Source organism: Peromyscus californicus, unplaced genomic scaffold (assembly GCF_007827085.1).
Source record: "Peromyscus californicus insignis strain IS unplaced genomic scaffold, ASM782708v3 Scaffold_11__1_contigs__length_118956290, whole genome shotgun sequence".
Taxonomy (NCBI): Eukaryota; Metazoa; Chordata; class Mammalia; order Rodentia; family Cricetidae; genus Peromyscus; species Peromyscus californicus.
The window spans coordinates 102,937,852-102,963,980 of record NW_026294402.1 but is presented as its reverse complement, the minus strand read 5'-3'; the positions used below and the strand labels follow the sequence as shown (position 1 = coordinate 102,963,980).

The following is a 26,129-nucleotide window of genomic DNA, read 5'->3' as shown; positions in this document are numbered from 1 at the left end:
TGATGTAGCCCTGGCTAGCCTGGAACTTGTTATGTAGACCAGGCTGGCCTGAGATGCCCAGAGATCTGCCTGCCTCTCCTCCCAAGTGTATGCCACCATACTGTCTGTGTTTGTTATTTTTTTTTTATTTTTTTTTATTTTTTTTTTGGTTTTTCGAGACAGGGTTTCTCTGTGTAGCTTTGTGCCTGTCCTGAAACTCACTTGGTAGCCCAGGCTGGCCTCGAACTCACAGAGATCCGCCTGGCTCTGCCTCCCGAGTGCTGGGATTAAAGGCGTGCGCCACCACCGCCCGGCGTGTTTGTTATTTAAAACACTGACTCTTACCAACCCTGATGGCTCAGGACCATAGTCCCAGATACTTGAGAGATTTAAGGCAGGAGGATTTCAAGTTCAGGGCAGCCTGGGCAACTTAGTGAGGATCCTTTCTTTTTTTTTTTTTTTTTTTTTTTAATATTTTATTTTATTTTATTTTATTTGGTTTCTCGAGACAGGGTTTCTTTGTGTAGCTTTGCGCCTTTCCTGGAACTCGCTTTGGAGACCAGGCTGGCCTCGAACTCACAGAGATCCGCCTGGCTCTGCCTCCCGAGTGCTGGGATTAAAGGCGTGCGCCACCACCGCCCGGCTCGAGGATCCTTTCTTAAAACATAAAGTAAAAAGAGGGACTAGGAATGTAGCTTAGTTGATGGGGTACCTGCCTAGTGTATTAACTACTTTTCTGTCTCTGTGATAAACACCATGACCAAAAGCAACCTGGGGAGAAAGGAGTTTATTTCAGTTTCCAGTTCCAGTCCATCACTGGGAGAAGTCAGGGCAGGAACTGAAGTAGAACCATGGAGGAACACGGCTTATTGGTTCCCTCTCTGGTGTCTGCTCAGCTAGTTTTCTTATTTATTGTTTGTTTGTTTTTTGAGACATGGTCTCTCTATGTAGCCTTGACTGGCCTGGAGCTCCGTCTGTAAACCTGGCTGACCTCAAATTCAGCTATCTGCCTGCCTCTGTCTCCCATGTGCCAGGTGGTGCTCTTTTGATTTGTTTTTTTAAATTATATTTATTTTCATTATTTTTAAGTATGGGTATGCGTGTGTGTCTGTGTGTGCATGTGAAGGCAGATGCCTGTGGAGTCCAGAAGAGAGCATTGTCTCTTCTGAAGCTGGAGTTACAGGCGATCGTTGGCTGTCTGAGGTGGGCTTGGAAGCAAGCTCAGGTCTGCTGCAAGAGCAGAATGTGTTCTTAACCACTGAGCCATCTCTCTGGCCCCTTAGCTAACTTTTATACACAGATTGGGGCCACCTGCCTAGGGATGGGGTGGGCCATCCTACATCAGTCTGGTCTAGGCAGTTCCTCAACTGAGGTTTTCTCTTCCCATGTGACTCTAGTTTGTGTCAAGATATGTATATGTATATATATGATATACATATGTATATATGATATATACATCACACATGTGTGTATATAAATATGTATATATGACCTGTATGCACATATAACATATATGTCATATGTGTGTATGTATATGATGTGTGTATACATATAGAGCTTGACACAAACTAGAGTCACATGGGAAGAGAAAACCTCAGTTGAGGAACTGCTTAGACCAGACTGACCTGTGAGTACATTTGTGGGCATTTTCTTGATTGCTGATTGATATAGGAAGGGCCAGCCCCCCCCCATACGTGTGTGTAGATATTTATCATATATAACTTTTTGAAGTTGTACTTTTTTTTTTTGGCATGGTGGTATGGATTTTTTTGGTATGGCGGTAAGGCCTCTGCAGGCTAGGCCATCACTCTAACACTGAGTTACATCCCTAGCCTAGATTTTTTTTTTGTACTACATCATAGTTCTCTAGAGATCCATCCAAGCTGATGCATCTATCAGTAGTTCATTCAGTTTTATTGCTGATTAGTGTTTTATGGCACATATGTGTCACACTTTCTTCACACGTTGACTCTTTAAGGTCATCTGGGATGATTTTAGTTGTGGTCTACTGCAAGCCAGCCTTTTTGAACATTTGTACAAAGATAGTTTCTTTTATTTCCTCCCCCCCCCATCCTTCCTTTTCTTTCTTGGCAGTGTCCTGCTGTGAAATGCAATGGGGCCTGGAATTTTCTGTGTAGTCAAGCTAACCTCAAAATTACAACCCTGCTGTCCAAGTGCTGGGGTTCTGGGTGTCTGTCACCATGTCTAGCTATGCACAATTTTTAATTTTCTGGGCCAAATGCTCAGGAGTGTAAGTACTGTTATTGTATAGTTATAATCTCAGTTTTTAAAAACTGAACAATGAAGGGCCTGGAGAGATGGCCCACGGGTTAAGAGCATGCACTGCTTTCCTAGAAGACCAGAGTTCAAGTCCCAGCACCCACATTAGGTGAGTCACAGCCACTTATAGCGCCAAATCCAGGGGATCCAACTTCTCTGGTCACCACCAGCGCCTGCACATGACCCACACAACAGACACATACACATAATTAAAAGTAATAAATTTTTAAAAGTCATAGGAGGCCATTGTTTCAGGTGGGGTTTTGTGGTGCATACCTCTTCTTTTTTATTAATTAATTAATTACTTTTACATCCCGACTGCAGCCTCCCCTCCCTCCTCTCCTCCCACTCTCTCTCTCCTCCTCCTCCTCTCTACCCCCCACCCTTCCTCCATAATTACCAGAAAGGGGCAGGCATCCATATGCTTCAGCAAATGTGGTGCGTACCTTTAATCCCAGCACTCAGGAAGTAGAGACAGGCTATGTAGAGAGACCCTGTCTCAATATAAAAAACAAACAAACAAACAAACAAATAAATAAATAAATAAAAGTGCAGTTATGCAACTAACTGGTATGTACATTTTTTGAAATATGCACATCTTGTTATAAAATTTTTCAAGCTTTTTTACATATTTGCAGTAAACATATACTGTGATTATATATAACACATAATACATTGTAATTTTACCCACTCCCATCACCTTGTTACTGTAGCATGAATCTTAAAAGTTCTTATTAATAAAATCAAACCTGAGGCCAGTTATTGGGGTCAATGCTGGTAGATTAGAGAGACAGAACAAGCCACAGCTATCTCACCTTGCCAGTTCCTCAGCTGGTCCTGTTTCCTCAGAATGGAAGTCTCTGAGTCCTCATCCAGAATGAATCTCAGCTGAACTGTGTTGCTCCAAAGCCTGAAAGCTTAACTAGCCAAATGCTTAACCAGCCAAATGCCTTTAGTTTCTGGTCCTCACGCCTTATATACCTTCCTGCTTTCTACCACCACTCCCTGGGATTAAAGGTTCACTTTCTGGGATTAAAGGCGTGAGTCACCATGCTTAACTGTATCCTTGAACACATGGATTTCTGCCTCTGGAATGCTAGGATTAAAGGCGTGTGCTACCACTGCCTAACTTCTATGTTTAATATTGTGGCTGTTCTGTCTCTGACCCCAGATAGGTTTATTAGGGTTCACAATATTTTGGGGAACACAATACCACCACACTTACCCCTCTTCCTTTCCCTCTGAGCCCCTTCTTCCCAGCTAGTCCCCCAGTGGATACATCATTGAAGAAAACGGCACTCCCTCTCACAGCACCCATCAGGGCCTCATGGAGAGCCCCTCCATCCATGGTGGAATGTTGAAGGATCCAACCTTGTTCAGGATCCATTGCCGCTGTGTTCAGGATTTCAACAGGTGTCTGGAAGGCAGCATTTCGTGGCACTCATCATTATCCTCTTGTTTTTACACTGCCCTACCCCCTTCCCATGATACTCCCGGGCCTTGAAGAGGGCGCATTCATTCTACCTGCTCTGCTGGAGCAGTCCACTCTCCCTGCATCCTTGCCAGCACGAATATTGTCCTCATTTTGTTGTGGGTTTTTTTTTTTCTTTTTGGGAAACAGGATCTCACTATGTAGTCCTGGCTGTCCTGGAACTTGCTCTGTAGACCAGGCTGGCCTCGAACCCACAGAGATCTGTCTGCCTCTGCCTCCCGAGCGCTGGGATAAAAGGCGTGCGCCAGTTGTCAGCTTCTTTTTAAAGATTTAGTCATTGCAATTTTAATCCAAAAGTGCTCTTTGTGTGTGTGTTTATTTTATTGAGACAGGGTCTCATGTATCCCAGACTGGCCTTAAACTCCTGGTGTAGTAGGGGATGGCATGGATTCCTGATCTTCTGCCTTCAGCTCTCAAGTGCCGGGGTTATAGGCAGAGGAGGTAGTCTCTGTAAGGAGCGATTGTCAGCACTGTCTGAATGTCACCCAGGAGATCTTCTCCCTGAAGGTTGGTGGGAGTTAAGGAGGTGTTATTAGCACTCCTGAGCACGGCTCTGCTCTCCATCCTCAACTGTTTTTCTTTCTGAGAGATGTGTAAGTAGACTCTCAGTAAGACTAATGAAAGTATGGTTCTCTGAAGTTGGTCTTCTGAACAAAACCTCTCCCTCAGTGGTCCCTGGTGTCTCTGTGTCTTGGCAAACAGGTTGAGGGTGAAGCCAAGGCACAGCTAGAGCCGAGAGCTCCGGAAGCTGCAGGGGCAGGTCCCCTCAAAGCTGCTCTCCCACTAAAGTGGCTGCAGGCTCTATCGTTCAGAATAAAGGTTGATTCTGAGCTAGCCTACTTTCTATCCAGTCTCAAAGCGATACCAGAAACAAAAACCAGTTCTCCAGCCTTTTGTACATGTCACTGGGATGGTTTGCTCCTGAAGAATTTTATTTTTCTATAGTTTTCAATAGAAGGTAGGTATTAGATCTCTGAAAACTGTAGGATTTGTTTAAATGAGTCACAGCAGTTGGCTAAAATAGAGAAGACTCCATCTGGCGCCTTTGCGTGGTCCCCGGTTCTGTTCTCTGCGCGAGAGAAGGGAAGCAGAACTTGATGTTCCGGGAGCTCACCGTGACCGCGCTGATTACCTTCCACGCACCAGGCTCTTCCCAGTAGCTCTACGGGGGCCTCTTAGTGCAAGCCTGCACTGAGCCCACCATGTTCAAAAGAGGGGGGGGGCGGTGCATGAGCTGAGGGCTTCTTGTCCACCCAGCTCTGCCGCCTAATTCCTTGAAGTGCCCTTGAGTTTACCTCTTGGAGGTTAGAAGAGGAACATCCACAGCAGAGCTGGTTTCCTCAGGACCTCAGTCCACTGTGCCTTCATAATCTCCCTCAAGTCCCTCAAGGAGCAAGATGACTCGTCCTGACTGAACAGGCTCTCTGAGGGCAGGTGGCAGTGCTCCAAATTAGGAAGGGTCAGGAGAGCATGAAGCCACTTGAAGGAAGGGCGTGGGTCTGTGGGGAGAGAGGCCTAGTTCTGATCCTAGCTTTGCCTTGATGTGTTCGTTCCTCTGTGTTTTCCTCGTCTAGACCTCCATCACAGTGCTGACGAGTTGACTGCAATGGTGGATATAAAGGGTCTGACTAAAGGGGCCTGGTTTCCTCCCCAACCCCATAGTCTGGCCTGCTCCCTTCCATGCTCTGTGCCCTTTTATTGGTGACAGATTGCTGCATTTGGAGTGGAAGGTGTACTGTGAGTCAGGACCACAGTACAGAAGATGCTGACGTTGCACACAGATCCCTGGAGTTGCTCCTGGAGGCTGGTGCTCAGTCATTAGGTTAGCCTGACCGCTTGGCCATGTCTGTCTCTCTCTGAGCACCTAAGCTGGGCCTCTCCATTGCTGGGTCCTTCAGGACAGCTCTCCTTGGACCCTCGAGGTGCTCAGGTCCTTCTCTGATGGTCTCCTGCCTGGCCCTGGAGACACCCGTTTCTGAGCTACCAACGGAAGTGACCTTGTCTGTCTGACTCATTCATCTGTGCTGCTGATACACTGCCTGGCCAGTGTGGGACTAGGTCTTCTTCCAGTGGGCCACTTCAAGTGGCCGTGTGACTCTGTGAGCAAATGCTACTGGCCTTTCTGGTTGTTTCCCAACAATGCAGCAGGGCTGGAGGTGCTTGTCTGGGTTGCCGCTGTTGGGTATTTCCACAGATGCTGAGTTAGCCAAAGACTGGTTCTTTGTCTTAAAGGGCTGTTTGTTTGTGAGGAGGGCTGGGCTGACCTGTTGGGCTAGGAAGACCAGGAATGCCCGCAGATTTGTTCTTGGTTGACAGGCAACCTGCCTCATGCAGGCACAGGGTGAGTAGTGACATAATAGCAAATTAACCATTTAAAGTGGTTCCCTGCTCTTAGTACATTCACTGTACCACACAGCAGCCACCTCTGTGTGGTTCTCATTTTCATCATTTCAAAAGAAAACTCCGGGGCTACTGAGATGGCTCAGTGAGTAAACGTGCTCGCTGTGCTAGCCAGAACCTGAGCTCCGTGCCGGGGCCTGCGGTGAAGGGAGAGAACTAAGTCCCCCTCTCTCTCTCTCAAACACACACACACACACACACACACACACACACACACACACACACACACACACCTACACACACACACTACACAAATTAACTAAATAAAAATATGTTAAAAATTAAAAATATCTGGGTATGGTGGCCCATGCCCTTAATTTCAGCACTCAGGAGCCTGATGCAGGTGGATCTCTGGGAGTTCAAAGCTAACTTTATAGCAAATTCTAGGATAGCCAGGGCTACATAGAAAGGTCCTGTCTTAGATAGATAGATAGATAGATAGATAGATAGATAGATAGATAGATAGATGGACAGACAGACGGATGAACAGACAGATAATAAAAAATACAAGTAAATGAGTGGAGAGGTGATGCAGTGTGTTAAGAGCATTTGTTGTAGTCAGGCAATGGTGGCACATACCTTTAGTCCCAGTACTTGGGAGGCAGAGGCAGGCGGATCTCTGAGTTTGAGGCCAGCCTGGGCTATATAGTGAGTTCCAGCACAGCCAGAACTACACAGAGAAACCCTGTCTCAAAAAAGCACCCTCTCAGCCGGGCGGTGGTGGCGCACGCCTTTAATCCCAGCACTCGGGAGGCAGAGCCAGGCGGATCTCTGTGAGTTCGAGGCCAGCCTGGGCTACCAAGTGAGTCCCAGGAAAGGCGCAAAGCTACACAGAGAAACCCTGTCTCGAAAAACCAAAAAAAAAGCACCCTCTCTCCCGCCACCCCCCCCAAAAAAGAGAATACTTGTTGCTTTACTAGAGGACCTTGGTTCAATTCCCAGCACCCACATGACAGCTCAAAACCATCTGTGACTCCTGTTCCAGGGGACCCAACACCCTCTTTTGGCCTCCATGAGTACCACACATGTATATGGTGGACAGACATACATGTAGGCAAAACACCCATACACATAAAATAAAAATAAATAAATCTTAGCGGGCGGTGGTGGCACATGCCTTTAATCCCAGCACTCGGGAGGCAGAGGCAGGCAGATCTCTGTGAGTTCAAGGCCAGCCTGATCTACAGAACAAGCTCCAGGACAGACTCCAAAGCTACACAGAGAAATCCTGTCATGAAAAAAACCAAAACCAAACAAACAAACAAATAAATCTTGAAAGAATAATAAGCTCTTAAAAATTAACAGTTTTTAAAAGAAAGCTCTGTTTCCATCAGTAAGTTATCCATCTTCCCTTGCGCCAGCCCCGGGCACTCGCTGTTCTGCTTTTCACAGCTATGCATTTGCCTTTTCTATAAATTTCACATACATGGAGTAATAAAACTTGTCTTTTCGTGCTTAACTCTTCCACTCAGCAGGTATTTAGTTTGGTTTACATTGTAGCAGGACCCTTTTTTTTTTTCTTTTGTAGAACTTACTCTGATAAAACATACAACATATAAAATGTATCGCTTCAACTTTTTGTTTCTTACATTTTTGTTGATTATTATCCAGTTTATGCATGTATGATGGATGTGGGTTGGTGTCCTATCACAGTGCACTTGTAGAGGTCCAGGGAGAACCGGGAGTGCTTTTTCTTTTTTGGGGATGGGCTGGGGTGGGGTTGAGACAGGATTTCACTCTGTGTGTAGCCCTGGTTGTAGACCAGGCTGGCCTCAAACTCACAGAGATCTGCTGCCTCTGCCTCCCGAGTGCTGGGACTAAAGGCGTGCGCCACTCCCACTGGACTGAGTGTTTTCTTTCTTTCTACCTTTCCTTGGGTTCTGGGGGTCAAACTCAGGTTGTCGGGCTTGTGCGGCGAGCACCTTACGCACCAAACACCTTGGTGGCCCAGTTTTGTTTTGTTTGTCAATCTGTAGTCTAGGCTGGCTTCAAACTCGTGGAGTCCTCTCGCCTCAGTCTGAGTGCTGGGATTACAGGCATGAGCCGCCATGCCCAGCTTAAACCATCCAAGTGGACAGTTCAGTGGTGTTGGGTATGCCCAACTTAAACCATCCAAGTGGACAGTTCAGTGGTGTTGGGTATGCCCAGCTTAAACCATCCAAGTAGACAGTTCAGTGGTGTTGGGTATGCCCAGCCTAAACCATCCAAGTGTGCAGTTCAGTGGTGTTGGGTATGCCCGTATTGATCACATTTTAGCTGTGATGATCAGTGCAGTGTTGAATATTTGCAACAGCCTAGTGGACATCAGAGTGACCCTGAGATGAGATGCTAAGGTTTGAAAAGGGTCCTATGTCCCAGGCCTCCCAGGTATGTGCTCACTTCCCCGTGGTACAGCCCCAGCCTCACTGGCCCGCTTGTTGGTCCTCACCTGCAATATATACTTTGTCCCAAAGCCTCTGGCTCTGCCATTTCTCCCTTAGATGCCCTTCCTGGGCCTTGGTACACCTCCCAGGATGTTTGCATGACTCTTCTCACATACGCCTTCTGTAGAAGTCTCCTCACTTCCTCCCTCATGTTCTTCTAAACACCTCTCATGCCCTGAATTTGTCTTCTTGGGTTTTTCCTGCATCCTGACCATAAGGCAAGTTCCATGAGATGAGCAGCCTTGTCTGCCTAGATTGGTGCCAGGTAATCAAGTCTGCAGAGCAGCTCAGTGCCAGGCACCTGTTCCCGAGGAGAAGCTGATGCAGTGAGGGAGCAGCCTTGTAAAGAGCCTGATCCCCTTTCCTCTCCAAGTTCTGCTCCAATGTCCCCGAGTCTCTGCCACGTACTCCACTCTGTTTCCAGGAACCCCAGTGTGCCCGGTCCCCAGCCCCTTCCCCAGGCATTCCTTTGACCTTGGAGGCCTGGCCATGCCTGAGCATGCAGTCTTGCTCTTAGCCTCCAGCAAGGCTGTGTGGGCCCTGATGCACTCCCCCGACTCGCCTGATTTGGGCAGGAGTGGCTTGGGTGGGCTTTGGGCCTGTGTCTGAGCCTGGCTTTCATATCTCATCTCCTCCCGTCAGACACAGACCGTACAGTTCTTTTTTTTCTCTTAGAGTTGCTGCCTGACTTCTCATTACTTCCCACTTCCCTGAGACTTTGGCATCAGAATCCTAGGCTTCCTGCCCACTCTACTTGCTCTCAAGCCAGGGAAGGAAGGGAGGAAGGCGAAAGCTAATGTTTTCCTCAGTTGCCTACTGTGCACCTGGCATCTATCTTCCTTATGCTGGCATGGTCCTGAATTCTGTGTTGGACCAGGCTGGCCCTGGCATGGTGATTCTGGCCTGAACTGTTGTTCAGGGCATTTGCCCTTCCCTTTGGGAGCAGGCCTCCTTGGTGGCTATCCCTGAGCCATGGAGAATGTGATCACATATGTATTCATGTGCTCATGCATCTATATGTACTTGTGAGTGTTACTGTAATACACATGCACACATATGGGCATATGGTATCTCATCAAGTATTTTCCTTCAGTATTAATTACTGCTTCCAGTTCCATAGGCTGACATGTGAAACCAATTTCCCTCTCCCTCTCCCTCTAAAACAGGGTTTCACTAGGTAGCCTAGGCTAGCCTAGAATTTACTGTGAGTCTAGGTTAGTTTTAAAGAGATATTCCTGCCTCAACCAACCTCTGGGATTATACATATCTGTCACCATGGGGCTAAGTAAACAGTGGTTCTCAATCTGTGGGTCGTAACTGCTGGGGTCAAACAACCCTTCCCAGGGGTCTCTTTACACCATCAGAAAAGGCTGGGTGGTGGTGGTGCATGTCTTTAATCCCAGCACTGGGAGGCAGAGCCAGGCAGTGCTCTGTGAGTTCGAGGCCAGCCTGGTCTACAGAGTGAGTTCCAGGACAGCCAGGACTGTTACACAGAGAAACCCGGTCTCAGAAAGAAAAAAAAAAATCCCACAACAACAAAAGACCATTGGAAAACACAGATATTTGCATTATATATATGCACCACATATGTGTCTGGTACCTGCAGAGGTCAGAAAAAATGTCTGATCTTCTGGAACTGGAGTTACAGAGTGTTGTGAGCCACCATGTGGGTGCTAGGAACTGAACCCAGGTCCTCAGCAAGAGCAAAAGTGTTCTTAACCCTGAACCCTCTTTCCAGCCCCTTGAACATTTATTTTTGTGAAATTTAAAGCTGAGTCACTGAGCATAATGCTCTCAGCACATTAGCTAGGAACAAAAATGTCCCTGAGCCTCTGCTCCCCATACAAGGAAGCCTGGGAAGGAGAGAACAGAGACACAGCTCCCGTGGCCAGCCAGGGAGACAGCTTCTTTTGGTGAGCGTGGGTTCAGGCACTCGAAAGGTATTAATGTTGAGTTGAATTAAATTAAGACCTCAGATGAGAAGTTTTGACCTTAAGTCAGACCTGCGGAGCTTTGGGAGAGGGTATGAGGCTGAGCAGTGGGGGAAAGGAGCTGAGATACTACCTCCACAGCAAGAGGGAGGTGTGGGAAGGTAGGTGGGGAGGCATTTGGGGTAACTGCCCACAGGAAGAACCTAGAAATGAAATCCTGCCCTTCTTAGACCTCCTAGTTTGAGGAAGAGGGAAGGCTAGAGTCTAGAGCCACAGTTGAACCTCTCAGAACTGTAAAAGCAGGCGTGGGGATGTGGCTCAGTCAGTTGAACACTTGCCTAGCTTGCCTGAGCCTCCGGTTCATTCTCCAGCACGTGAAACAGGCATGGTGGTACACACCTATAGTCCCAGCACTTGGAGAGTAGAGGTAGGAGGGTCAGAAGTTCAAACTCATCCTTGGCTACATAGAGAGTTTGAGGCCAGCCTGACTACTTGAGACCACAAAAAGCCAGAAAACCCACAGAGGAAGGGCTGGAGCAATGGCTTAGTGGTTAAATGCACTTACTGCTTTTGCAAAGGACCTGGGTTTGGTTTCCAGCACCCACATGGAGACGTAAAACTCCAATTCCAGGGGACCTGTCACCTTCATCTGACCTCCTTTGGAAACAGGTATGCACATGGTACACAGATACATGCAGGCAAAACACTCATACACATCAAAATAAATACGTCTTCTAAAGAGGAAAATCAGAGAGGAAAGACAGTGTAATTGGAAAAGGGGAAATGAATCAGCATCCGAGTACATTCCCCTGCACTGAGGCCAAGAGCGTGCAGAACAGTGGACATGGCGATGTTGAAGATGGAAAGGTGGCGACCATGCACCTGTCTCTGATGTTGCAGTGGATATTGTTTAGAAGAGGGGATGCTTTCCTGGCTGAAATCCATCTCATTTAATGTCCTAGTTAGAGTTTCTATGGCTATGATGAAACACCATGACCAAAAAGCAAGTTGGGGAGGAAAGGGTTTATTTGGCTCACACTTCCACATCATAGTCCATCACTGAAGGAAGTCAGGACAGGAACTCAAACAGGGCAGGATCCTGGAGGCAGGAGCTGATGCAGAGGCCATGGAGAGTGCTGCTTGCTTTCTTGCTCCTCATGGCTTGCTGAGCCTGCTTTCTCATAGAACCCAGGACCACCAGCCCAGGGATGGCACCACTTACCATGGGCTGGCCCTCCCCCATCAATCACTATTTAAGAAATGCCTTACAGACTTGCCTGCAGCCCAATCTTATGGTGGCATTTTCTCAATTGAGGCTCCCTCCATTCTGTTGATTCTAGCTTGTGTCAAGTTGACCTAAAGCTAGCCAGCACATTTACCATCTTGAGATGGCACTAATATATTATTGTCTTTCACAAGGCTTGTAGAGAATTCATCCTATAGCTCAACCCTTCCTTAGCACCAGCCCTATGTGGGCATCTGGGCTCTGCTGTGTGCAGGTAAGGGAAAGAGTAAGGCCAGAGAGGGATCCAGTACCCATGAAGAGCCTTCCCTTCAGGAGGCTACTAGAGTCTGCAAGAAGATACAACAGAAGGCAGGACTGGGGAAATCTGTCAAATGCCCCATGGGTAAAGAGCTTGAGCCAATGTTTAAGGGTTTGAAGTGTGTGTGTGTGTGTGTGTGTGTGTGTGTGTGTGTGTGTGTGTGTGTATGCACGTGCTTGCATATGTGTGGGTATACATGTGTGTACAAGCTGTACAAGTTCTATGACTATATATGTTTATTCTTACATGTGTGGAGAGAGGTCCAACATTGACGTAGGTGATGTACAATGTCTTTCTTGATTGCTTGTCATTTTATTTATTGAGGCTCAGCTACACATTAATCCTGGAGCTCACAATGATGGGTAGTCTCACTAGCCAGCTCGCCCTAGGGGTCCCCCAAGTGCTGGGAGTGCAGACAGCTCCATGCCCGCCCAGCTCCATGCCCGCCCAGCTTTCACGTAGCTTCTGCGATCAGTACTGCGGTGCTCATGTTTGCATAGCAGTGCCTGCTCCACGGAGCCCTCTCCCCAGCCTGCGAAACTGGGTCTTCAGGAAAGGGCCTTAGAGAGAGAATGGAGGATGAGCTCGGGTGAACTGGGATCAAGTGTGGCATCAGGAATCCTGGTCTGCAGGCAGTGTGGGGTCCCACTGTAGTGTGCTATGGAGGATGTGGCAAATGTCCACAGTGGGGTGGTCACCTTGGAGGTGCTTCCAGAAGTCCTCATTCTCATGCTTTGTGAGCACTCAGCACAGCGTGGCTCCTTAAGGCTTCCTTCACATGTGTGACTGATTGTGGCCAAGCTCACAGGAAAGCCAGGCCTTTCTCAAGCAGACTTTCTGAGTAAGACTTCTGAACAGATACTGTCATGTCTGTCCCAGACTTTAAGTCCTTCCCCATTCCTGTCTGTCATTGGCCCAGGATGCCTGGTAGGCCCCAGGGTTATTGCAGTGGGTCCTGTCTTCCATGCCCAGGGCGTTGGCCCTACCACAGAGAGCCTCTGGCTCCCTAGCCAGCCATTCACTGTATTTGTCATTCAGTTGACAAACATGTGGCCCTGCTGGCTGGGTGCTGTGGCAGGCTCTGAGAACTCTCTGACCGTGTGTAGAAGAAAGTTAGATGATCCACTTTTCTCTGGAGCTACACACACACACACACACACACACACACACACACACACACACACACACATTCACTCACACACTCACATGCACACACACACACTCTCACACTCACACACGCGCACACTCACACACTCACACTCATACACACACACAGACACACACTCACACACACACAAGTTCCCATTGTCTCATGTGTGAAAGATGGAGTTCTGTATGTAGAAACATTAATTTTTTTAAATTCTTTTGACTGTAGTGAGTTTGAGTATGCAAAGCAAAGCTTTTATTTCTCCTTGACACCTGCTATCTCTTTTAAAAATTATTGTTATTGTGTATGTATATGGCATGGGGGTGCCATGGTATGTATATTTGTGGAGGTCAGAGGACAACTTCCATGAGTCACTTTTCTCCTGTCACCGTGGGCTCTGGAGCTGGAGCCCAGGTGGAGGCTTCCGTGGTAAGCGCTTTTACTTCCAGACCCGTTCGCTGGCCCCTCCCTCTTTCTAGTGTTACCCGCTGTCTTGCTGCAGACTGTGCTGTAGACCCTTGGTCAAAGTGGGCCTCTTCAGTCTCTGGAACAAGCCTGCTCAAGAGCTAGGGCAGTGCCCGGGGCTGCGGGGACAAGTGACCAAAGTATAGTGATCATAGGGTGACTTGGCGTGAGTGGAGATGGGAAATCTGACCCCTTCTATAATTTCTGTACATTTCTATTTAGTGGTGTGTGTGTGTGTGTGTGTGTGTGTGTGTGTGTGTGTGTGTGTGTGTGTGGTGTATATGTGTGGTGTGTGTGTATGGTGTGTGTGTATATGTGTGTGTGGTGTGTGTGTGTGTGTGTGTGTGTGTGTGTGTGTGTGTGTGTGGTGTATATGTGTGGTGTGTGTGTATGGTGTGTGTGTATATGTGTGTGTGGTGTGTGTGTGTGGTGTGTGTATGTGTGTGTGTATGTGTATGTGTGGTGTATATGTGTGGTGTGTGTGTGTGTGGTGTGTGTGTGGTGTGTATGTGTGTGTGTGTGTGTGTGTGTGTGTGTGTGGGCCTAGCATGCATGCATGTGGAGATTAGAGAGCAACTCTTCCAGAGTTGGTTCTCGCCTTCTGTCATGTGGACCCTGGGATTGAACTCGGGTCTTATACTTGGCATCAAGTCTCTAACTACTAAAGCCACCTCAGCCTTTCCTTTTGTTTTCTTTCAGAATTAAAACTAAGAACCAATAGATAAATAAATAAGTAAAAAGTCAACAGGCAATCTTCCAATTTTTTTTAACCATTTTTGAGTCACAGACAAGTTTTTTATTATTCTTAAATAGAAAAATAAAAAGAAACAGGAATATTGCTAGTAAGTTTTTCATTTCATCTAATATTTAAAAAAAACAAGAAGTCTTGATTTCTGGAGAGCTCTCTTTTTGTCCTTTAGTAGCTTATTATTACTTTTTTCTAGTATATAGTATAAAATGATGGGTTTCCTTATCACTTTCAGTTTTCTTTCTCTCTTCCTTTCTTTTTTCTCCCTGGTTGACTAGAAACTCACTGCAGTCAAGGCTCACACTTCCATACAGGTGTGGGCTATCCCAACCAGCCCGTGACACTTCATACTGTATATCATCACCTTGTTCATATCTATACCCCGCCCATTAAACAGATAACTTTTTAACATGGGGTAGGTGAAAATTCCTTTGGTATTTCTTTCTCTCCCTGAATGGGCAATAGATGTAATTTTCAAAATCTGTTGACTCCCCCATGAGAATCAACTCAAGGGATCGCAGGCCAGGCAGCCTTTCCCTGGAAATCTCGAACAGCAGGCCGTGGAATATCTCATAACCAGGGAGTTTCTGGGTCTAGACCGTACTCCAAGCATCACACATGTCCAGCCTATTCAAGTATCAGGGATACAAACCCCGAGTGATCCCACCAGCTGTGCTGGCCATGTCTTCCTTCCTGTAACTGGCCATCTCTGTGGGCTGCAGAGACATTCTGGAAGCCCTGTCAGCAGGCTGAACATGGAGTCTCTCAGCACAGACGCTGAAGAGTAGGCAGAAACTGAGGAGTTTCTCGTTCATAGTCCTGGGTCTTTTCATTCTTGGGAACAGTAGGCAGGGGCTGGGGCTTGCTTTCTCCCGAGTCACGAAGACTTACAGATTTCTTTTGCTTATCTCGACTTTCCAGTTGCAGCAGAATTTGGAAGAGGCTTGTGCACTGTCCCTTTGGTGGAGGACTGGAGAGGTAGAGTTGGCAGTAGCTGGGACCTGGGAAGAGCTGGCTCAGCTTTATGCAATGACTTCTGACTTCTAATTAGAGTTTCCCAGCTTTGGGAGCTTTTCCTCTTGGGTCAGGAAACTAGGACACCACACAGTTCAAAACTGTGCCCATGTGGGATCCCAGTACGGAAGTTGGGTACAGAGCAAGAGCCTCAGCGACCTGGTCACGCTGGGAGCCATGGCACTCGCAGAAGGCTGTGGAGAAGTGGCTGACCCGGGTTTGAGGAGTCCATCGAGACAGCTGGTGGGTCCGGAACCACTCACTCACAACAGATGAGAAGGGCCAGGAAGTTCCTTGGGTCTCAGATGGAGTGTATGCTGTAGGTCTGGGCACAGGGAAGCACTGGGACGTGCCCAGACAAAAGTCAACACCCCAGCTTCAGTACTTAACACTGCCCAAAAGAAAGAGTTCCTAATGATTGGGCCTTCATTTCTTCTGGTGGTCTATACTCGGCCATCTGGAGAGCCTAGGAGGTGACAGGGAGAGAGAGCTCTTCGAGGAGCTATTGGCCTGGGTCTCAGTTTTGGGTAGTGACTCTGGCCTGGATACCTGCCTGTTCTGTCTCCCTTCCTCTCTGGCCCCTTTGGCTCTCAGCAGGAATGCCCACGTGCATGTCTCTGCTGGGATGAGCAGTCATGCAGGTCAGAAGTCAGGGAAAGAGCCCATAGGTGCCATCACAAAGCTACAGCACCCTCGCTTCTCCGAAGTTCTTACTGAAGAAGCCAGCTCTCTACCACACTGTAAAGCCATGCTTTTTCTCGAGTCCTCTGGGAATTTATGAATAATTAATTGGTTGAACCAGAACTTTGTAATAGGTGAATAGTATAAACGTGTCTGTCTTAATTCACCTAAAAGGAGCCTTAACAGGGTCATTTCCTACAAGCCTTTACTAATTATGTTTTTTTTCACCAGTTAATTAAAACAAGCTGTGAAACTTGCTCCCCTCAGATTGCAAACAGGGACTGCACTACAAGGCTCAGGGACCCTTGTCCTCTTGGGGCTCTCATTCTGACCTGAGCGACAGAAAGTAAGCCAGTAGGGTCCTGCAAGGAGCAGCTCTGGCTTCCAACACCTGTGGAAGGTGACCTCAGGGCAGCTTCACACCAGAGGTGTGACGCACATGGTGCTGTGGAAACATTTAGCTAGCCTGGTGAACTCGAGGACATAGATTCAGTAACATATCCAGTTGTCTGTGAGTTCCCAGGCTTCACTCAGGGTTTACATGCAGATGTATGCTTGTGGCTAGAGAGACTAGTGTCATAGGTAGGGGAGGGGACACATGTTTAGGAGTTCTGGGAACTGCCTGAAATTTAAAAAAAAAAAAGGGGGGTTCAGGCCAGGCAGTGGAGGCCTACATCTTTAATCCCAGCACTGGGAGGCAGAAGCAGGTAGATCTGTGAGTCTGAGGACAGCCTGGTCTACAGAGTGAATTCCAGGACAGCCAGGACTACACAGAGAAACCCTGTCTCAAACAACAACAACAACAAAAAATATGTGTGTGTGATGTGTATGTGTGTGGTGTGTGTGTGTATGTATGTGAGTGTGAGTGTGAGTGTGTGTGTGTGTGTGTGTGTGTGTGTGTGTGTGTGTGTGTGAGTGTGTGTGTGTATGAGCCTCCTGAGTTACTAAGATTACAAGCCTGTGCCACTAGGCCCAACTGATGTCTTAGTCTGAAAGGACATAGGCAATTTCAGGAAATATTGACATGGATTGTTCAACCCCCAAACATCTCTTGGTGAAATCACCAAACTTTAAAAAGAAAGAGTTCAGCTGGGTGGTGGTGGTGCATGCCTTTTATCCCAGCACTCAGGAGGCAGAGGCAGGTGGATCTTTGTGAGTTCGAGGCCAGCCTGGTCTACAGAGCGAGATCCAGGAAAGGCATAAAGCTACACAGAGAAACCCTGTCTTGAAAAACCAAAAAAATAAAATAAAGAAAGAGAGAAAGAAAGAAAGAAAGAAAGAAAGAAAGAAAGAAAGAAAGAGAGTTCTTGTTTAATCTAGCACAGTGGTTCTCAACCTTCCTAAGGCTGTGGTCCTTTAATACACTTCTTCAGGTTGTGGTGACCCCCACTCATACAATTATTTTCATTGCTACTTCATAACTAATTTTGACACTGTTATGAATTATAACGTAAATATCTGATATGCGACCCCTGTCAAAGGGCTGTTGGACCCCCAAAAGGTTGTGGCCTACAGGTTGAGAAGCGCTGGTCTAGAGGGAGAAGGTTAACATATGAAAAAGGGAGAATGTCACGTTGACCCAGCATCCTCCTCCGCAGGAACAGAAAGCAGCAGCCCAGCTGTCCAGTTCAGGGAAGGAAAGTGTGGACTCAGAATTTATGTCCAGCTAAGCTCTTGTTCAAGTTCAAGATCACAAAGATATGGCCAAACATTCAAAGACTCAGAAAATGTGATCCTCGTGAACTCTTTTTGTATGAGTGAATGAATGAATGAATGAATGAATGGCTCTTTCTAGAGAGAAACTCTGCAGACATCAGTGATAAACCTATGACGTAGTAGTCCTTAGGCTAAGCAGATCGCATTCACCACTCACCAGCCTATAGCCAAGCTGCCATTCACAATGTCTGTCACAGGCGCCATGGAGCAAGAGACGTTCGGCCTTCAAAGCTAGATGGAGCGTATGGTAGCTGACGCTTTCTGTTTCCCACATACGGATGGGGAAAGTTACAAGAGATGGGGGAAGGGATGGAGAGAGGGGGGCAGAATGGGACTCAGGGAAGGCCAAAGGTAAACCCTCCATGACCCCCTACTGTATGCCTTCTGGTTTCTTTCTAGCAGGGAATGAATTTGGCTTGAAGTGTATTTGGCTCAGTTCTGAGTGAGACCCTCTATAAGCTGGGGATCACTGGAGATGTGTCTAAGGGTTTGGTTTTGTCCCATATCATAAATGGTAAGTCCATGACCTTTGTGTCTGATTGAAGACAATGGCATTTCCCACTCTACTTCCTGTCTTAGTCGGTGTTCTATTGCTATGAAGAGATACCCAGTGACGTATTTCCTCCAACAAGGCCACACCTCCTCATCCATCTCTTAGCGACGCTCCCTGATGACTAAACATCAAATATATGAGCCTATGGGGGGCATTCTTCTTCAAACCACCACACTTCTGGCTTCTGAAGGTACTGCATTACACACACACACACACACACACACACACACACACACACACACACACACACCCCTACCTAAAAATACAGTCTTTAAAAAAAAAAAAAAAAAAGACTGGTAATTGGACGTCTCAGCGGTGGCGTCTGAACTAGGACACATGTTGGGTAGGAGGCGGGACAAAGTAGAAAATGTGAAAACTATTTATGTCTCCTCACCTCTCTTTTTCTAGCCCAGGCTAGTCTCAAGTTGCGGATGTAGCTAAGGATGACCTTGAACTTCTGATCCTCCTGCCTCTACCCACAGAGTGCTGAGGTTACAGGCATGCACCACCAGCTGAGCTACATGCCCAGTTCTCTTGTGTTTATTTCCTACCAATCACCCTTTAAAACCTTTCTATTGCAGGGGCAGGGAGGGGGAGCGGGTATCAGTAGTCTAAGTGCATGTAGTTGTAGATAAATATTCATGTGTTGGGAATGCAAAAACATATTTTATTGACAGGACCACATGATTTTTAAAAAAGGCAGGAGGCCGCTCACGGGCCTGCAGACTGAGTAAGGGGGTTCCTTGTGTGGAAATGGGAATCCATTCCAGAGGAAGGAACTCCAGAACCCAGGAGTCCACCATTGCACTGCCTCTGCTTCTCTGCTGGTTTGTCCAGAGACCAAGGATGGCCCCAAAGGTGGGGGTCCCCCCACAGTGTTTGCCCAGCTCTAATTGCCCATTACTGAAAGGTCAGCCATGAATTTTTGAACACCTTATTTGAAGCTGTGGGACTTTTCTAGCTGCCCCGACTTTCAGAGAGTTTCTTAAGGTCCCTCCCATCTTGACGAACAGAGAGAACTTATTAATATGAGTCATTTCTCTTTCAAATGTCAACTGGAGGCGGTGGGGGGCATGCTCTAGATGCTGCCGTGTGAGCCCACAGCATGGGTTTCACCCTGGCTCCATTTTCCCCTGCGTTTCCTTCCTGTAGACTCCAGCCCTAGCAGGCAGGCCCTTGCTGACCACAGTATCCAGAGCAGCTTCTGGCTGCTTCCCACCATGGACCAGGCAGCCACCTCCCTTCCAGTTGCCCTGCTCGGACCCAGTCTGCAGCATCTTTCAGTCACTAGAGTGAATTAGTTTTTTGCTTCCAACCAACGTGCTGTGGATTATGTCTCTCAGCAGTGGTATGCACGGGACAGAAAGCCTCAGAGCTGCTTAGGGCTGGGAAAGGACAGGCAGCCTATTCAGCTTTGAAACCTTCCTGGAAGCCGGAGGGTTCTTTCCTGCCTTGGCAAACAGGATTGGGTTAAAATTATTTGTGAATAGTTAATAGCCCTAAATGTTGAAAGGAAGAAAAGTTGGTAGAGATTGAACATTTTCATATCCTTGGCCTTTCTTTACCATCTTTAAAATGCATTTATCTATTGTAGCTGGAGGGATGGCTCAGTGATTAAGAGTACTTGGTGCTCTTGCAGAGGACTTGGGTTTCATTCCCAGTACACACATCATGGCCCACAACCATCCTTAACTCCACTTCTGGAGGAGCTGATGCCCTCTCCTGGCACCAGACATGCACATGGTACATATACATGCATGCAAGCAAAAAGCTCATACACATAAAATAAAAATCTAAAAAAAATTCAGGTATTTTTAGTTTCTGCTTGCTGGGTCCAGCCACCCCTCATATCTGCCCTCTCTCTCCAGCCTGACCTTCTGTGCATTGTTTCTTTCTCCATCTTCCTACCTTATACATTACCCTCATTCCAGCACTCGCCAAGAAGCAGGCTCAAGGCTTCCAGGAGGAGCGTTGGTCTTGGGGGCTTCATTGTGGCCTGTGTCCATAAGGCCAGGTCTCTCATGGGACAGGATGGTCTTGCATGGGGACATCTTCCCTTTCTCTTCCTTGCTTCCAGCAATCATATTTTGGTGGAGACCTTTGCATGTGTCTGTGAAGGAGGGCCTCCTAGAGGACTTACCGCCTCTGTCCTCAGGCTATTCCTTCTGCTTGGGCTGTCTTGGGATCCATGTCCAGATGGCCATGACTCCTGAGCTCTGTTATGGGGACCTTTGTAAGCAGGAGGAGGAACTGTACTGGGTTTGGGGAGATCTTGGGTTTTCATGGTATGGTGCATGGTCTTCATGGGTGTAGCCATTTTCTCCTGCAACTCAGCCTCAGGTGTGGAGACTCAGCTCTCCTCAGGGCACTGTTGACTGGTCTCTAATATGGCAGGCTCTAACCCTATGGCATCATTTTCTTTCTTTCTTCTTTTTCTGATCTAGGGTCTCACTATGTAGCTCTGGCTGTCCTGGAACTCACTATGTAGACTAGGCTGGCCTCAAACTCGCAGTAATCCCCCTGCCTCTGTCTCCTAAGTGCTGGGATTAAAGTTATGTGCCACCATGCCCAGCTATATGAGGTCATTTTCTTCTGTCTTTTTTCTGACTGCTCTGTTTCCGGGCTTTCCTATAAGTCCGTGAATGCTGTTGGATCCCTGTGTGCTTAACTGGACCACTGCTCTCTGGGTGACTTGTGTTCCTGAGAATAGCCTGTGAACTCACTCTCTCAGATAAAAATACCTAGAGGCACGCTGTAAGATTTCTCCTGCTCCCCACAATCTTCAGACTTTTGGTTTTGGTTTTGCTCCCACCCCTGAAGGCTTCCTTCTCTGGATTCCCCGGTGAGTGAGAAGCAGAATTGTCCTTCGTTGTATCTTTCTGCCCTCTAATTCTATAAACTGTCTCCCGGCAATTCTTCCTTTTCACCTCATTTCCTGCCTTCATCATCTTCTCTGGGCCACAGAGCCCAAATGCACCTCTGTTGGGAAACCTTAAAGGCCCCGCTGTCCCGGCTGTCCCCATATTCACTTTGAGCTTCTCAATGAAAATTGAACACTCGATGCTGTAGGAGCGGTTCTCTGTGGTGGTGGAGTGATAATGATTTGCACCTGACATGCTTGTGCCTCCCTCCACCCGTACTGAGCATGCTCTCAGCCCCTCTGGGCCTTCGTATGCGTCTTCCTTCTGTCCAGCTTGCTGGTCAATCTCGAAGAGGGGCTTGTCCTCTAAGGCCAATGTGGAGGTCTCGTCGTCTTCCTCAGGACTGTGGCCGTGGGTCTTGCAGGGATTTGTTTGCACATCTGTTTCCAACCCCAGAGGATTGGATCCCTGTCTGATTTACTTTTTGAAAAATTCATTTTAATGAAATATTCAGCAGGTATTCATAAAGAATATAAGAAAACTTATAAAATATGTATATGTGTAAAGAGTAACTGTGGGCACCTGGCGACCTGACCTGCATTGTAGGAGTTTATCAACTCAGGTGCGTCCTACCTTTTGACATTGTCCTCATGTTGTCATCCAGAAAGTTCACTCAGGAGCCAATCAGTCTAGTGCCCCTCCACACACAAATTCCCAGAAAGAAGCCTCATGATGTTTCAAACAAGCTCATGATTTTGTGTTGGGCTGCTTTCATAGCCTCCTCAGCTGAATGCTACTGCCTGTTGCCCATAGTCTGAAGGTGGATATGTCTACAAGATCCCAAACGGGTCAGAGGACCCCCAGCAAAGTCAGTGAATGTGAACAACTGAACAAAGACAAATGGAAGGAAGAAAGGAAGGACGGAGGGAGGGAGGGAGGGAGAGGGATGGAAGGAGGGAGGAAGGGAAGGAAAGAAGGTAAGGAAGGAGGGAAGGAGGGGAAGAAGGAAGGGAAGGAGGGATGGAGGGAGGAAGGAGGGAAGGCAGGCAGGCAGGCAGGCTGTTGTTAGGTCTGTTTCCTGTGAGCCTGTTGCTAAGTGAACTCCATGTGAAGTGTTCAGAACTGAATGACGTCACTGCCCCGACTGGGCCCTGCCCCCTGAGCTCACCACACTGTTCACACATCCTCTTTTTTGTTTGCTCACTGCATGTCTACTCGGGAAGCTCAGCTGGGCCCTGGGATGCAGTAAGGCTGCACAAGTCTTCTCCTAGGGCTGTGCCAGTTTGTTCCAGGCCCTCAGGATGGATACAATTTCTAAAGAAAGGCTAAATTGTGATTCAATATTGAGTTTAAAAGTCACTTTGAGCCGGGCAGTGGTGGTGCATGGCTTTAATCCCAGCACTCGGGAGGCAGAGGCAGGCGGAATTCTAGAATAACCAGGGCTACATGGAGAAACCCTGCCTTGAAAACAAACAAACAAAGTCACTCTGATCTGGTCGTGGTAGCTCACACCTATAATCATAATAGGGGCAAAGCCTCAAATTAGAGGCCGGTGTGGGCTACATAAGTGAAGTCTCAGCAAACCTGGTCTGTCCCTTTGTTATCAGCAGCCACCACAAGGATACAGGCCAAAGCCAGTCTAGAATGTTCTGGAAAGCAACAGGAAACTTGGTCTTTGACTTTTTGTGCTCACCCTCTTTCAAACTGGAAAAGAGGTAAATTGGCAGAAACGAACTTAAGTTGGTCCAAAGAAGGAATTTGGGAAACCGAATTTTAGCCTGAATGTTTCTTTTACCCCATGGGTCAACCTAACTGCAGATGGGTTGTGCTGGGATGGACATGGTATCAGGGACATTGGGCCTCCTTTAGTGGTTCCTCAAAGGCCAGATTTGAAACCCTCTCCAGCCTCACACCAGTGAAAAAATAACATTGCACCCTGCCATCTTAGATTGCCTGGGCATGGGGCTTACTGGAGGGTCTCTGGAAGGCATGGGCAGAGCAGGACATTGGCATCACCTCGAGATTTCTTAACAGTGCAGTCCGGGGCCGGAGATGGCTCATCAGCCGTCTCAGTCACTCTCTGTTGCTCTGAAGAGACACCATGACCACGGCAACTATTATGAGAGAAAGCATTTGCCAGGCATGGTGGCGCTTTAATCCCAGCACTCAGGAGGCAGAGGTAGGTGGATCTTTGTGAGTTCGAGGCCAGCCTGGTTTACAGAGAAAGTTCTAGGACAGCCAGGGCTGTTACACAGAGAAACTCTGTCAAAAAAAATGAGAGAGAGAGCGCTTTTAATTGGTGGCTCACTTATAGTTTCAGAGGTTTAGTCCATTATCACGTCCATGGGGGGAGCATGTTGACATGGAAGCAAGTGCTGGAGAAGCAGTTGAGAGCTACATCCTGATCTTGAGGCAGAGAGAGAAAGGCAGAAAGAGAAACTCTAGGCTTGGCATGGGCTTTTGAAACCTCAAAGCCCAGCCTTAGTGACACACTTTCTCCAACAAGGCCACACCTCCTAATCCTTCTCAAATAGTGCCACTCCCTGATGATGAAGCATTCAAATATATGAGCCTTTGTGGCCATTCTTATTCAAACTATCACATTGGTTAAGAGCACTGGCTGCTTTTCCAGAGGATCTGGGTTTGATTCCTAGTACCCACATGGCTTCTCACAACCAGGGGATCCAGTGTCCTCTTTTGGCTTCTGTGGGCACTGCCACAGTGGTACCCAGACATACACATGCAGGAGAGCACCCAGACACATGAATAAAAATAAAGTTTAAAAAGTGCAGTCCCTGGGCTGGGGATGTAGCTTCATTGGTAGACTACTCGCCTAACATGCCCAAAGCCCTGGGTTTGGTCCCCAGAACTTGTAAATTGGGTATGGTGGTGCCTGCTTGTAATCCAAGCGCTTTAGAAGTGGAGGCAGGGGAATCAGAAGTTGAAGGTAATCCTTAGATACAGAATGAATCCCAGGCCAGCCTGGGCCTCGTGCGACCTTGTGTCACACAGCAGACAAGCCCAGCCCACGTGTGTTGCACCTACTAGATTACCAACTAGAACCTGCTCTTTCTCGGGGTGTGAGAGGACCGTCCTGTCCATCTGCCATGTGGCCTGACGCCAAGAAGCTTGTCAGGGCTGTAGCACAGGGTACAGTAAATGGCCACTGTGATGATGTCACTGTGCAAGAGGAGGAGGACAGTGATGGAGCCTGGGGTCGCTCCAGGTTGGAGGAGACCTAGTAAGCCACGTCTCTAACAGTCATTTTCAATGTCATTTCAGTGTTTCCCGGAGACTGGACCCCAAGGAGCCCCTGGGGAGCCAGAGAGCAACTTCTCCGACCCCAAAGCAAGCTTCTGCTACTGCTCCAGGCCGAGAGAGCCCCCGAGAGACAAGGGCTCAAGGCCCATCAGGCCAGGAGGCCGATGGTCCCCGCAGGACGCTACAGGTAGACAGCAGGACACAGAGATCAGGACGGTCCCCCTCAGTGTCACCGGACAGAGGCAGCACTCCTACATCACCCTACTCCGTCCCCCAGATCGCCCCCCTTCCCAGCAGTACCCTGTGTCCTATATGCAAGACCTCGGACCTCACATCGACCTCCAGCCAGCCAAACTTCAACACCTGCACTCAGTGTCACAACAAAGTCTGCAACCAATGTGGGTTCAACCCCAACCCTCATCTCACCCAGGTAACCACCCCGTACTCCTGCATTGACCAGTGCCTCCTTTGCACCCCTCCTCCATTTTTTCCCTTCTCTCTACCAACCCTGACCATGTTTTCTCAGTCACCAGTGTCTATGTACCCCTGATGATGAGCGGGTGGGGTGGTAACAGTGGCCCCAAGATGTGGAATCAGATGACAGGGTCTGGCCCCAGGTCTCCTGAGAGATTCTTATACCCCAAAAACTTAAATAGGACTGGAGCAATGGCTCAGCATCTGCTCTTCCGAAGGACTGGGGTTCAATTCCTAGCACCCATAAAATGGCTTACAAACCATCTGTAGCTCTAGTCCTAGGGGATCCAATGCCTTCTCCACTCAGTGTTCACAGAGACATACATGCAGGAAAATACCTGTACTCATAAAAATAAAAATACTTCTGGCAGTGGTGGTGCACGCCTATAGTCCCAGGACTTGGGAGGCAGAGGCACAAGGATCTCTGAGTTCAAGCCCAGCCTGATGTACAAAGTGAGTTCCAGGACAGCCAGGGCTACATAGAGAAACCCTGTATCAAAAAAACAAAACAAACAACACACACACACACACTTAAAGCTTTTTTTTTTTTTTTTCAGCCTGGTTTAATTTTAGCCTAAAAAAAAAAATGGCCTTTGGAGAGGGCAAAAGAAAATCTATGGACAACTTGTCCCAATGGTTCCTCCGTTAGAGATGACCATGCATGTCTCCAAGGGTAGTCAAATTCCCCTATTCCTGGGTCTGCCTCTCTCCTTGACAGCCCTGGAGAGGGATGCTGGAAAGGGGATCAAACTTCTAGGAGGGTCTAGGAACTGCATTCCAGCAGAACTCTGGACAGCTCCTCTCTGGGCTTCAGTTCCAGGTGTCTGGGGGCCTCAGGTGGACCAGACTGTCCTCCCCAATTTTGTGGTAGAAGCCAAGCATTTCCAAGGGTAGCGTTGTCTTTCTCTCGCAAGGGCTAGCCTTCAGGACTATAGCCATGAGCGTAGCCTCCTCACCCCAAAGCACTGTCAATTCACATCTCCATCATGGCTTTGTTCAGGATGCTTTGCATTGGAGTGGGATGCCAAACAGAGCCTTTGGTGGGTCCCTTTGGTGACCCAGAGGCTGGGGGCTCCCATGTATTAGCTAAATTAGGGCCATACTTTTGAAACGCACTGAGTGGGTTTCCTGGGATCCTGTACCCCCCAGGGTAGCCCATA

General features: G+C 47.9%; 1 protein-coding gene across 1 annotated transcript in view; it reads left to right on the top strand.

Moving 5' to 3' along the window:
- Bsn (bassoon presynaptic cytomatrix protein) overlaps nucleotides 1-26,129 on the top strand; it is a 96,536-nt gene that overhangs the window by 29,246 nt on the left and 41,161 nt on the right. Inside the window, exon 2 of the mRNA XM_052720694.1 lies at nucleotides 24,517-24,925. Within this exon, the coding sequence (XP_052576654.1) occupies nucleotides 24,517-24,925 (409 nt within the window). The remainder of the gene's footprint in view (nucleotides 1-24,516; nucleotides 24,926-26,129) is intronic.